Source organism: Adelges cooleyi, unplaced genomic scaffold (genome assembly GCF_023614345.1).
Source record: "Adelges cooleyi isolate 19-005CV unplaced genomic scaffold, UGA_ACOO_1.1 ACOO_flye_CR_arks_rails_tigmint_CR_PRNA_247, whole genome shotgun sequence".
NCBI classification, from domain to species: Eukaryota; Metazoa; Arthropoda; class Insecta; order Hemiptera; family Adelgidae; genus Adelges; species Adelges cooleyi.
In genome coordinates, this window is record NW_026095912.1 from 13,717,482 (window position 1) to 13,730,473 (window position 12,992).

A 12,992-nucleotide genomic window follows, 5' to 3' on the forward strand; every position below is an offset into this window, starting at 1 on the left:
CTAAATGCACTGGCAGACTGCAACAACGAGCATATGCATCAACCTCACACACACACCAACGCGGGGACGCGGAACCAACGTGCTCGGTTTACTAGAGGCAATTTAATACAATGCATGAAAAAAAAATCTGGTGTGGAAAGTGCAACATTTTATTTATAATCGTCCAGACGATGGTCAAATTATTGTTGTGCAGGGATCGGTGTCGTGGTGGGAGCGATGCGGCGTTAATGGCTTTGGGGACCCGCGGCAAGAGGAAGGAGAGTGCTGTTGTGTTGTGGGTGTCGTACGCGATCATCGGGCACGGATCCAACTGAGAGAACCCGAAGGAATTTCCACACATTCGTGTAGTGATTCGTTGCATGTCCTGTTCCAGGCCTAGGCAAACATGCAATCGACCGAATCGAGTGGAAAATTATTTTAAAGGTGCATTCGATTTCATTGCCACGTCGTCTGACCGATTACCCAAGCTATCGATCAAACGATTTGGATCGATCAACGGTAGCCTGGACACCTGCCAAACCGCGCTGTAGATCTACTCGGCAATTAGTCTAAATGTGTTGGCAAATCGACGTTACACCGGATGACAAATTGACAACCGGAAGACTTGTTGTGTTTGCATGGGAATAGTATCGATGGATTTTGCAACTACGGACTGGCTGTGGATATGATTTCACTAAAAACGATTAGTGTCTTTTGCAGCCATAACAACAATTAGGTTGACGATAATTACTTTTAAAGTGTAAAATTGCAATCAAGCCGTCGTACAAGATAATGTTTTTGCCAAAGTCAGTACATCTATCAAACGATAAATGCATAGGGAATGTGTCACACCCCATATCTACAGGTCAATGTTTGGTTTTTGGTCGCACACTAAGGATTGCTATACTATTTAATGAACATACCGCAATGTCTATTAAGTTTTGTAACCTGATATCAAAGAGAGGCAACGCGATGGCGGCGAATATAAAACTCAGGGCTATTGTGGCCTTTATTGGTGGAATGTCGGCGATTTATAAAAAAAAAATTCAAGCATGTTCTATTTAAACACATTTATTATTGCGAATGTCGTCCGCCGATGAGTGTCTAATAATAAAAATTTCGGTCACCTAGATCCGAATTTGTTGTAAAGTGTGTTTGCACGAGTGTCGCAAAGATTACAACAAAAGTGGAATTATTTGTAAATTGGTGAACTTGACGACTTGGCATTGGAGTTTTTTTTTCGCTACACGCGGTAAATGAAGACGTCTCGACTTGCGGGTGTGTTTACATTGCATGTTATTATGCTAACAAACGAATTATTTATTTTTTAATATAGGACACAATTGGACCGGCCTCGTTACCAAAAAAATCTCATTGCTCAAACTACAACGGTTATAAATATCGCGCCACGTCAAGGATATACAGTGCTAGCTTAGTCCAGACTATTCAACAACAGCTATTAACTAGTTAGTAAGACATTACAATTATTCAGAAGGTATACTTATGTCTTTTTTACCCTTGCAACAATTAATGACAGCGTAGGTACAGAGAGAGAGAGAGTGGGATATTTTGAGCGGCTTTTGGAAAGAAAGTGTGGGCAATGAAACTTGTACAAAGGGCAATAGATCAACATAAGGATGAGTCATTGCGTTGGAGAGAAATAGTTAGAGAATAAAGCATTTAATAAGGATAACATAAAGAATGCGTTGCAGAAGAGTCAAGTGAATGGTACAAATCAAGACTTAGAAGGAGAAGCATACATTTTGAAATTAGCTGTTAATCAAAAGGTTAGCGCGACCGACAATTTGAGGAACACAATTTAATATTTAATCAAAATTATTGGTACGTTTATCAAAAGGTAAAAAAGTCGGCACCGTAAAACTAACATTATTGGGTTGCGAAAAACAACAATTATACTTCAAAATACATTTTATTTAATTTTTAAATAACGACAAGTAACGATATTATAATGATCACAAGCGAAAGACACGGTTAGTGGCGAGGTGACGATATATAATCAGGCAACACAACAGATTACTACAATCGCATATTATACCATCTCGAACTGACCTGATCGATGTATAGTTTGACGTGCAAGTAGATTGGTCAACTCGCACTAAACATAGGGCAGATGCGGACTTAAGAGAGCGCACTCGAAGTCATTAACAACCGCATTAGGATAAGTGGAAAAAAAAATTAATTTTTCAAACCGTTTGAGCCTTGAAAGTTCATTTTCAAAAAGAGGAAATTGCCATGCCAAAAGGAATGATATTGTACGTCGATTATTTTGTGATTTGTTAAATTTTGCTTTATTAAAAAAAAAAAAAAAAAATGCCTATTGAAAATATATGCATGCGACATATCGGGTTGCGTGTGTTTCTATTGACAAACGATAATAAAATAGTAATAATTAATAATAATATCAGGTTTCACAACGGTATTGGATAACAATAAAAATGATTAAATAATTAATAACAAACAAATAATAATAATAATAATATTAAATCATGCCCCGCTACCGGTATAATGAATAGTACAAACGCTCAAACGACATAACATAATAATATATATATAATTTTTTAAAAAAATGTATGTATTTATATTTTATGTATAAATTATATTATGAAAAGCTTAGTCGATTAAAATATGATCCTCTGCGGGTTTGTTTCCTATTAGTTTCTTTTTGTGTTTCGCTCATGGCGTTACCATAAATGTGTAAACTCCTTCTTGCACCGGTTGCCCTCCGTACTTCAGACTCAACATGTACTGTCCCGGCACTTTGAGCAAATAGCTAACCGTGTAAGTGCCGTCGTTTCTAGGGACTACTTCCACGTTTTCATAAAGACTGCAACAATACAAACACACACACACACACACATTCTCACATAATGTATGTTTACACAGCGCCATTGGCCCACTGCTACAAATGCCTGGCTAATAACATCACAGAATTGATAAAAGCAGAAGAGTCACAACCAAAAAGTAACGACCATTTTGTAACCTGACCTATTTAGTTTTGTGTGTTGTATATATTTAAGAAGACGGTCACCGCCATTTTGTGTGATAATGCCTGATAACATTACTGAACACCAGACAATGGTAGCTGATCATGTTCGTGTCTTCCTTAACCCTTCCAAATTTGGATCATTGCACAGTAAAGGGATAACAAGACAAGTCATGATAGGAACAGGGATTCAGCTAGTAAGAGGGATATGATGACGATAAGAATGATGATTGATTACCATATCAATCACTGGCAAATGATAAGTGATAAGAATGACGATTGGTAGAGATAATAACCGGCCAGAGATAATATGATAGCGATTGATAAAGAATGATAAACAATAAGAGGCACGATGATGATGAAAGATCACAAAGAAATGGAAAAAACGACCCTAAATAAAAAATTAATTATACAATCTATCTAGTGCTTGTAATAGTTAGAAGAAATTGCTTATTGAAACAATTGTTTATGGTAAATTGTTTTATTATTGTTATAACTATTAAATGGATACACTTGAAAACCTTAATGAGATTTCTAAAATAATTTTCATTTGTGAAATAACAAAATAAACGTTTCAACTTTATATCGTTCAAGCATAAAAGTTTTGTCTTGTCCAATTATGTTTTACCTACAACTGTGATATGAATGGTAATTGATAATGAAGAACTAGCTGATAGGAGATAAGAATTGTGATTGATAGGAACTCTCAGATAAGAGATATGATAGTGAAAAGCTACATTTTGCAGTAAAGAAACTTATCTTAATTATCTTCTACGACATCTTCAAATTTTGACTGTTTTTTGGAATTGCTTTGTTTTAAGGAAACTATTAGTTTTTAGCCAGGCACTGGTTCAACTAAAGAGTATTGACTTACTCTCCGTCCACCGGTTTGATGCGACAGGTGACGTTTCCTTCACCACAGTTTCTCGCGTTTACATTGATACTATTGTATCTACCGACCGTTACTCGGCCATCGATAGCTCCGATGATTCGACAATTGCTCGCCTTCGCAAGGTCAAAATGAATACAGAAAAAAAATAAAACAGCAATCAGGTATTTAAAACTAAGAAAAAAACAGTTTGGCACTCACTAAAACCACTCAATTCGCGGGCAAACGACAAACTAAAAGCTGCGACGTTTGAATTTGCTCAAATCCAAACAATCGTTTTGTAATCACAACATAAGCCACACTGTAAACGCACTTGAGATTGTCTGTATTATTGTTGTTGTTCAAAATCGTATAATACGTCTTAGATAAAAAAATATAAAAAATTACTCATTTAAGCGAGAAATTAAATTCAAGCATAACACAGCGGATCACAGCATATTCTTGTAGAAAAACACAGCGAAGGGTCAGAGGTCGGCTCATTTATAGTACACGACGATTGGTAATATGTCATTATGTTATGTCACACAAGAATCGATAAAAAACGTTAACATTATCAAATGTTAAGTAAAAAAAAAATATATATTTTCATGCATAAAGTAAAATATGATTAACTTACATTTCCAGTGGGATAACATTGCACGTTTATGGGAGTGTTGGGTAGTTGGGTGCCTCCGTACAAGGCTTCTATTGAGTAACTACCACAATCGTCGGGTGTATATTTGATTTTGTACAAATTCTGATCGACTTTGTCCACGTCCACATTTCTCGGATAGCCGTCCGGTCCCTGAGAAAAAAAGAAGAATAGTTATCAGTATAAATATCCGAGAAGTTAACAGTCGAAAAAACCGATCAGAGAGAATTGGATAAAATAAAATTATAGTGGAATGATGCTTTAAGATTCGGGAGCAGCATAAATAACATGTAAAAATACGAAATAGCATGTGAAACTAGTTTCAGCGTGTTGAAAAAGGAAAGGAGAGGTTGAAGAGAGTAGACAAAATCAAAGAAGATTAAAGGATTCAAGTAGTCCTCTCTTGATGAATGAGTAAAGTAAAAATGACAGTTCGACTAGATGACTGAGAATTATATTGACTTCTAAAAGAATTGTATAATATTCTCACCACAATCCTAACGTCCAGTTTGCCTGTTCCCGCTTCAGTGGCGTCCACCACAAAGTACGTGGGAATCGACGCCTTGACTCCTCTGGAATCCGACACTCCGGGTCCTTCGATTTTCACCTTGTCCAACTCGAACTTTGGTCGTACTCTAACTTTGAACGGGCTGTGAAATAAAAAAAAAAATTATTCAAACAAAATATGTTCAAATGAGAATGAGCTATTGTCATTTTATATCTGATAGCTACCATTTATTTATCTTACAAATCTTTGTTAACTACATAAGCTCTACCATTCCTACCGACCTAATGAGGTAAAAAGCTTTTAGAATCTATAGGATTTAATGGGGAAACCAGAAATTAATTGTACGTTCACTTTAACACCTAATGTGTCCATTATAACTATACCTGTTCGGGACGTGACTTCCGTTGTATAATACGTTAGCTGTGAGTAGAGCACCTTCGTGGTTGGGAGTGAAGTTGACTTCATATGTTCCGTCACCGTTGTCGCGAATCAGAGGTTTCTGCTGCAATGGTCCTACAACAAAAATACACAGCAACTTTACACTATGAAAAATGTAAGCTACATAACGCCTGTCTATATAGTAGGTCAAGTTGGTACTCCGGTCCCAAGAAATTTGGGGGAAATATTATGAGGTCTCTCTATAAAATCAATGGAGAATAAAACCTCACTAAGTTAATGGGAGCAGAAGATGGGCGAATAAACGTTAGTATAGAACACTACCTCTGTCAGTAGTCATTTTGACATCGAAGTTGCCTTTTGCCGCTCTGGTAGCATCAATTTTAAACGTTGCCGGCGTATCATCTCTGCAGTATTTCGGATTCAAACCGTGTCCGGATACGACTATGTTATTCGCGTTGGCTGCACGATCTACCCCGACCTGAATTTTGAATTTTGTGTTGTTTATTAATATTAATTTAAATTCCAGATAGTAACAATTCATACAGCCGCAAAACGTATAATACCTTAAACGGTGATCCCGGAATGTGCTTTTCCGCAAATTGTATGCTCACATCATATTCACCGGGTTCGGTGGGCGTGTACTCCACCGAACAAGATCCGTCCCTGTTGTCTTTGCACGTCATCTTGGCCTCAGACGGGCCTTCAATAGCCAATCCCAAACTTCCAGTTCCAGCTCCTGAAACCCAATTGAAAATATTTGGAAATTGGTCAGATTTTAATGAGATTAGAACCTATTGTAGTCGTTTGTTCTATTGGCTTAACGTTAATTACCTTTAGTTTCCACAGTAAACGCGTTCACTTTGTTTAACACCGCCTTGGACAGACCTGGACCGTAAGCTCTGCACTTGCTCGCATCCGTGCCACGTTTAACGTTAACGGAAAACGGAGACCCCACAATCGGCATTCCATCGTAAAATATTTCAACAGTGTGTTGTCCTGAATAAAAATTGAAGTTATTTAACTGTTCATTGCCATTTGCTGTGATCGCACAAAACCTATTTATTACCTTCTTCGAACGGAGTGTAACTTATTCTGTAAGTGCCGTCGCCCTGAGGAGCGATGAAAGTCTCTGTCCTGGTGCCAGATGGATTGGTCACTGTGCACGTTACGACTCCTTGTCCGACTTTGGTAGCGCCTCGAGAGTCAACAATGAAATCAGTCGGTGAATCCAAGAAGACTCCTAAAAAAACAACAAACATAATCACGCTTATATTGCCGACCTTATAAATATACTATTTTTCAACGATTAAACACAAAATTAAAAACAAAAACAGCATATCAGAATTAATAACAACCGTTCAGTTATAATACTTAAACAAATTATTATTATATAAAAAAAAACAGTAGTAGGTATTAAATTAATATAACAATCGAGTTAGCGGCGTTGTAACATCAATTCAAAATAACTCTTACACACTAACGGATACAATAGGAAAAATACTAACTGCTATTAATAATTATTAGACTAGGTATCGATGCTCGTTGACAATATTGGTAATGATTATTAGGTATGATGTTAAGCTTCAAACGTTCTATATTATTAGGTGCGGACTCAAGATGATCAATATTGCAGATCTAACGGTTATAGGTTCAAGAGTTTTGCTCTGTTCTCAAAGTGCAGGAAACGTAGAGCAACTTCAATATTTCTGGGCAGCAAAGATGTTAGTAGAAAACCGTAACACACACCGAGTCGTCGTGGCTTTACCGTTGGGCAGCAGACCGTTGCCGGAAGCTTTGATGTTCTGTGGCCGAGGTTGACCGCCGATCATGGCTAAGAAAGGCGCCTTGGGTATGAGACAATCGTTGAAAGTGATGTTTATCACGTAGTCGCCTACTTCCCTTGGCATATAGGCAACCGAGCACGTGCCATCGCCGTTGTCGCGACAGTTGATAGACGCCTCGCATGGTCCTTCTACGGTGACCCCGAGACCTCCTTGACCGGCTTTCTTGGTGTCGATTGTAAACTCGGCCGGTCGGTTGACCATACCCCCGGAGAGTCCGGGACCGTAGGCGAACACTTTGGAAGGGTCGCTGGTCTGTACACATTGCATACGGTAAGGTGCTCGGCCCACCGTCTCGCCGCCCAGAGTCACGCTAAGTCGGTATTCGCCAACCTCTGCCGGTGTGAAGCTCACCTTGTAACCGTCTTCAAAGGGCACGACGTGCGCCTTCACCGAGCCGCCGGACGGGCTGGTAATTATCACGGCGAACTCGGCTTTACCGGCGTCCCTAGTCATCACCCGGAATTGCTGGAGACTGTTCATTGGCACCACTACGTCACAATGGCCACAATGATGCATTATGATAGCCGCCAAACAATTAATATGTACACAGTGATGCGAAAGCGCATACAAATTACATTACTTAACGGTTTTTTGGAAACCCATAGACAATAACCCAAAATCCCACCTGCGTTAATGATAAGTATACAAATGGAATTGAGTAGATGACTCTGCAATGAGCTCAAACGACAGCACAAAGCCGAGTATATGAGGATATTCAAAGAAATCTTAAATAAGCTTTAGATATCGCATCAAATCCACAGATGAAATCTAATCAACTCAGCCAAGTTTTTATAAATTCTTATTACGTCTTACTTCTTAATCTACCCAAACCTTTTGGGAAAAAAACTTAAGTGTTATGATTACAATACTTACGCTGTTCGAGGCCGTCTACTTTGACTTTAGACAAGTCTACTTGGGGTTGGACGGGGATTTTAATCGGACAGTTTGGTACTTTGGATCCTCCGTATGTGCAGTTCAAATTGTAAACCCCTGGAGTAGGCGGTACGTAGTCTATCAAGAACGAACCGTCTTCGTTATCGTTGACTTGCAGTGGTACGTTCACACCTTTTTCATTGAGGAGGTTCACGTTCAATTCGCCTAAGACATTCAAAATTATGATTTACTAGGACTGTAAAGCATAGGATGCAGCTTTTATTTTAGACTGATCAAGTAGTATTTTAGGCCAAATTTAAAGTGTAAGAGTTAATTAATTTGTTTATGTTGCTTTTTTTTTTGAAACTTTTTCCAATAACCTATCCTATAGTTATAGCTACTCTTCTAGGGAAACGCCAGCTTACCTATGCCGGCTTCGGAGCAATCGATAGTGAAATGGTTGGGTTTGTTAGCCTTGACTCCGGGCTCAATTCCAGGACCGAATATTTGCACTTTGTTTGGATTTAACGGTTGCGCCACGAACACCCGGAACGGACTCTGTGGCACTGCTACTCCTCCATAATTAACCTGAAAAATAACACAAAAACCATTTTAATCAATTGTTTTATTTTTATTCATCTTTCATCCGTCGAAATTCACCTGAAGTGTGTGTTTTCCGTCCATTTTAGGAACATACTTACAAGAGTAAGTCCCGTCTCGGTTGTCTTTAACAATAGGCTCAATTGTATTGCAGTTAGAGTCGAAAACCTGTCAATAAATCACATATTAATTCAATCAATATAATGTTAAACATATTTTCTTGTAAAATAATCACTTTAACGTCGAGTGGAGCTTTTCCTGCTTTTTTTGTGTCCACCACGAACTCTGCTGGGTGTCCTTGGACGACGCCGTTTGGCTGAAGACCGTTACCGTAACAGTTGACCTGTACGATGGCAAAATATTATTGAAAGCATTAGTTCTATGGTTATCAAAGTGTTGTTCACTTTTAGCACACAAGTATGTACCTTGTCTGGGTAGAAATCTGTGCTGGGTATCACGTTGGCCATGTAGGGAGAGTTGGGGATGTCCTCATTGTCACACAAGATGTGCACGGCATATTCTCCAGGTGCTGTAGGGTAGTACCTAACGTCGGCTGATCCGTCGCCGTTGTCGTGGCAATCGATTTTAGCTTTAGACGGTCCTTCGATGCTGAATCCTTTAGAGGATAAAAATATATACATAGTTGAAAAATTATTGGATTGGATCAAAATGAAAAAGAACCCGTCTAGCGGATTTCAGTTGGAGAAACTCAAGGCAGTAAAAGTCTCTAGCACAGTACTCACCTAAGGAACCAGTTTCGCCATTGGTTTCCACGGTGAACATAGCCGGATGCGAAACCACTCCGCCGGTCAGACCTGGGCCATAAGCTCGGATCGACGTCTCCTTGTAGGGGTTGACGTGCACTTCGAAAGGTGCCTTGGGAATCTCTTGGCCGGCGAACGTTATCATAACGATGTGCCGTCCAACTTTTCTCGGGTAGTAAGCCACGTCGTAAGTGTGCTGATCGATTTTCTTCATTTGCACCGGTTCCTTCACTCCACCTGTTCGAATAACAAAAACAAACACACACCACATGTTAACACAAATTGTACTCTCTCATGATGAGTCCTGCAGGTGGTATTTGTCTCTATATAACCGTAAGATGTCTATTGTAGTCTAGAAATTGATAATTTGACATATTTATATAGGTTTAAAGTATAAGAGTTAAGAGAGTAAAGAAATAAAGAAACATTGTTGAATTTTTCGTTTGTGAATTTATTTAAATAAAAGTTTGAGAGTTGGACACTCTGTCTGCAAGGTGATAATAGGTCGTCTGGAGGGTGTTTTTAAGGAATTCCTGTACAGGTATACCACTGGAATTGCCGGCGCTTGAAGGGAATCAACCCGGGTAGATTATAAGTGGACTTTACCTGGACCGATAATGTTCACTTCGGGCACGCCCTCGCCAGCTCCTTCGGTCACTATTTTAAACTTAGCTTCGTCTTTGACCCGGACACCGTGTGGTTGTAGTCCTCGACCGAAAGCTCTCACTTTTTTGGCGTCCGAAGCTGTGTGGAAAGCAATCAGAAACAATGATCAATGATTTTTCTACCGGACTATGTATGAAAACCGTTAGCAACTGGTAGTTTACCGAGTGTCGTGAGAACGGCGAACGGGCTGTGAGGCACAGGTTGTTTGGAGAAGAAAACGTTGACGGAATGCATTCCTTGGGCAACAGCCATGTAATCGCACCTGTACACGCCTTCGGCTTCTTTCTTCAACTTTGCCTGGACGGTGTTCTCGCGGCCGGTCGGATCCAAAATTAACACTTCGGGTATTCCTTTGCCAGCGTCTTTTGTGTGTATTTCGAAATAAGTCGGTTTCCCCACTGACACTCCTTCGGGTTGAACGCCCGGCCCGAACACTCTGACTTTGGTCGGATCGCCGCCAGCCGACTCCACGTTGACGAGGTAAGGCGATTTTGGAGTTTGCACGCCGGAGTACTTAACGTGCACCTTGTGTGGTCCGTCCAACACCGGTTTGTAAGTGGCCGTATAGGTCTGACTGCGGTCGTTGTTGAACACAACGTTCACCTAGTTCAAATAGGAACGTTTAAAAATCATATGCACGTGCAAAACAAAAATATATTTTTATCTACAACACAATACTCACCGGTTCCGGTTTGCCTTTCGGGTTCTCCACGATAACGTCCACGTTTCCTTTGCCTGCCGAAAACGTTTCTATGGTAAAATTCGTTTTTTCCCCGACCGTTTGACCGGTGGGTTCGATGCCGGGCCCGTAAACGCGTACACTAAAAAAGTGGACAAACGATAAATGAAAATATTTCACTACAACTCTTATTGTGCTTACCGGCTTGGGTTGTTTTTCGCCCGGAGCGGCGCTCCTTGCTTCAATTTGGCGTTGGGATACTGAGACAGATAAGTCATCATCGACTGTTCGTCCATGTTGGGACTGACCAACTCTTCGGGTTTGATTAGCTACAAATAACAGCAGACGTTTAGCGATCACTATCCATTCGCCATAGGGTATAGATTACAAATGATAATGATATTATGTGTTACACGTTACCTGTTTGACGTCGAGCCAGTCGTCGGCCAAGCCCATGGCTTCCTTTGCGTTCTGCAGAGCGTTCTCGGATTTCCAATTAGGCCAATCCGGACACAGACCTAGAAAACAGAAACCCTAACCCTGTTAGACACACACAACCAACATTGAGAGCAAACGTGAATAAAAATATCGCACCAGGAGCGACGGCGTCGACCAAAGCTCCAACCGCTTTCCCGTCGTTCCAATCCGTGGTGAAGTTTGATATGGGCAAATCGGGCACTTTACTCTGGATCCAGTTGAGCAATCTACAAAATAGTCATAAATTAATATTTGGTAAACGTCCATTTAAAAATAACGAAGTAAAACAAACCCAAGTTCAAGGATGATTAAAATAGATAAATAGATCATTATTATTCGTTTTAAACAGTTTCCAGATGTGGTTATTTTGGTTGGCTACACTGGTGTTTGTTATCATCGGGGTGTCGCAATAAGTAAAATAATATTATGAAGTAAGCGAAAAGGCGAGCTACAGTGTGGCCAAAACAAAGTCATTAAATTTCTCAAGTACATACGAGTATTGTTCAATTGTTTCACTACTGCAACCGTATGATACAAAACAAAAGACAGTTATCAGTTATTATATTGTCGTATGGAATTTTAGTTTATCTATTGATCTATATAAGGGGCGACTGTGCAGTGTTTACATAACAACTCATAAAGGAAGTTTTTTTTTATTTAAAGCGGTGACACTTTCGCTTGCCTTCTTGATTACTCCGTTCATTGTATTCCTACAATTACAACACCTCAGATAATATGAATCATCATTTTGTGTATTATTTTTTAAGTGTAATATTGACAATAGAAAAAAACCGAGTATGCATCTTTCGAATCTGTATATTTTATAATTTAGGTTCCGGATGAAAACTCGGAAGAACCAGAAAACTCTTAGAACGCCTAGTGATTACTTGCTACATAAATAAGGAATAATTCTAATATTTCATTTTTTTTTTTTTGTACCTTTGTTTGGGCGTCGGGCCCTTGTCGTTTGGTGACTGCTCGCCGAATTCGCCTTCCCACATTGGCATTGATATGGAATAATGTAAAATGAGCGTCCATATTAATCCCAAAATTAATTTCAACTTGCAATCGACAATGTCAGAAGAATCTGAAAAAAAATTGAATTAGTACTACAGCCAAGCGTAACTACATCATAACTATCATCATATCATATCATCTCATCATAACTACATGATTTTTTTATTGTTTTATGCAAATCAGATGGAATTATCCTTTTAAAAATCTACAAATCAATCCATAACCGCCTATTTCGAAAAGCGATTGTTAACCATCACTTTTTAACTTAATAATAAAACAATAATAGATTATCGGGTTAATTTGACCGTGTCTGGACTTGGTGAATTTTTAAAGGAAATGATAGAAGTGAGTTTTTTTATCAACTTATGACGTCAGTTTTTAAAGTACTTTTTATATTCTTATCTGTATATGTATTTGATATACTATGTAAATATACAGTGTGGTAATTGTATAGTATTTACCTCATAGGGTTTAATAAGAAATTTAATTTTAATTTTTATATAGTTTTTATACAATGGGATCACAATTATTTTTTATATTTACTTCCCTCCTACCTTAGTTCTTTTGATAGCAACTTTTAAAACTTGTATTTGTATAGTATACATACATACATATATATTTAACCTACTATTTTAAATAAGTACAAGTCGGTTCAAAAGTTA

The 12,992-nt window shown here is 38.8% G+C and overlaps 1 protein-coding gene across 4 annotated transcripts in view; it reads right to left on the bottom strand.

Annotated features, from left to right (window-relative positions):
- Positions 1-12,992, bottom strand: part of LOC126837240 (filamin-A) — a 76,763-nt gene that overhangs the window by 13,551 nt on the left and 50,220 nt on the right. Inside the window, exons 3-25 of one of the 4 annotated variants that reach the window (XM_050571069.1) lie at positions 12,253-12,400; positions 11,431-11,540; positions 11,257-11,354; positions 11,038-11,165; positions 10,840-10,978; positions 10,319-10,760; positions 10,098-10,235; positions 9,471-9,728; positions 9,153-9,343; positions 8,963-9,070; positions 8,788-8,895; positions 8,553-8,715; positions 8,128-8,352; positions 7,176-7,742; positions 6,477-6,650; positions 6,242-6,406; positions 5,974-6,146; positions 5,732-5,888; positions 5,395-5,524; positions 4,994-5,153; positions 4,489-4,656; positions 3,858-3,988; positions 2,686-2,824 (exon numbers count right to left, since the gene is read on the bottom strand). In XM_050571069.1, coding sequence (XP_050427026.1) covers positions 2,686-2,824; positions 3,858-3,988; positions 4,489-4,656; positions 4,994-5,153; positions 5,395-5,524; positions 5,732-5,888; positions 5,974-6,146; positions 6,242-6,406; positions 6,477-6,650; positions 7,176-7,742; positions 8,128-8,352; positions 8,553-8,715; positions 8,788-8,895; positions 8,963-9,070; positions 9,153-9,343; positions 9,471-9,728; positions 10,098-10,235; positions 10,319-10,760; positions 10,840-10,978; positions 11,038-11,165; positions 11,257-11,354; positions 11,431-11,540; positions 12,253-12,400 — 4,220 coding nt within the window. Of the gene's footprint in view, positions 120-2,685; positions 2,825-3,857; positions 3,989-4,488; positions 4,657-4,993; positions 5,154-5,394; positions 5,525-5,731; positions 5,889-5,973; positions 6,147-6,241; positions 6,407-6,476; positions 6,651-7,175; positions 7,743-8,127; positions 8,353-8,552; positions 8,716-8,787; positions 8,896-8,962; positions 9,071-9,152; positions 9,344-9,470; positions 9,729-10,097; positions 10,236-10,318; positions 10,761-10,839; positions 10,979-11,037; positions 11,166-11,256; positions 11,355-11,430; positions 11,541-12,252; positions 12,401-12,992 lie in introns of those variants that run through there. The other 3 variants (XM_050571065.1, XM_050571066.1, XM_050571068.1) reach the window with 3 other exon arrangements.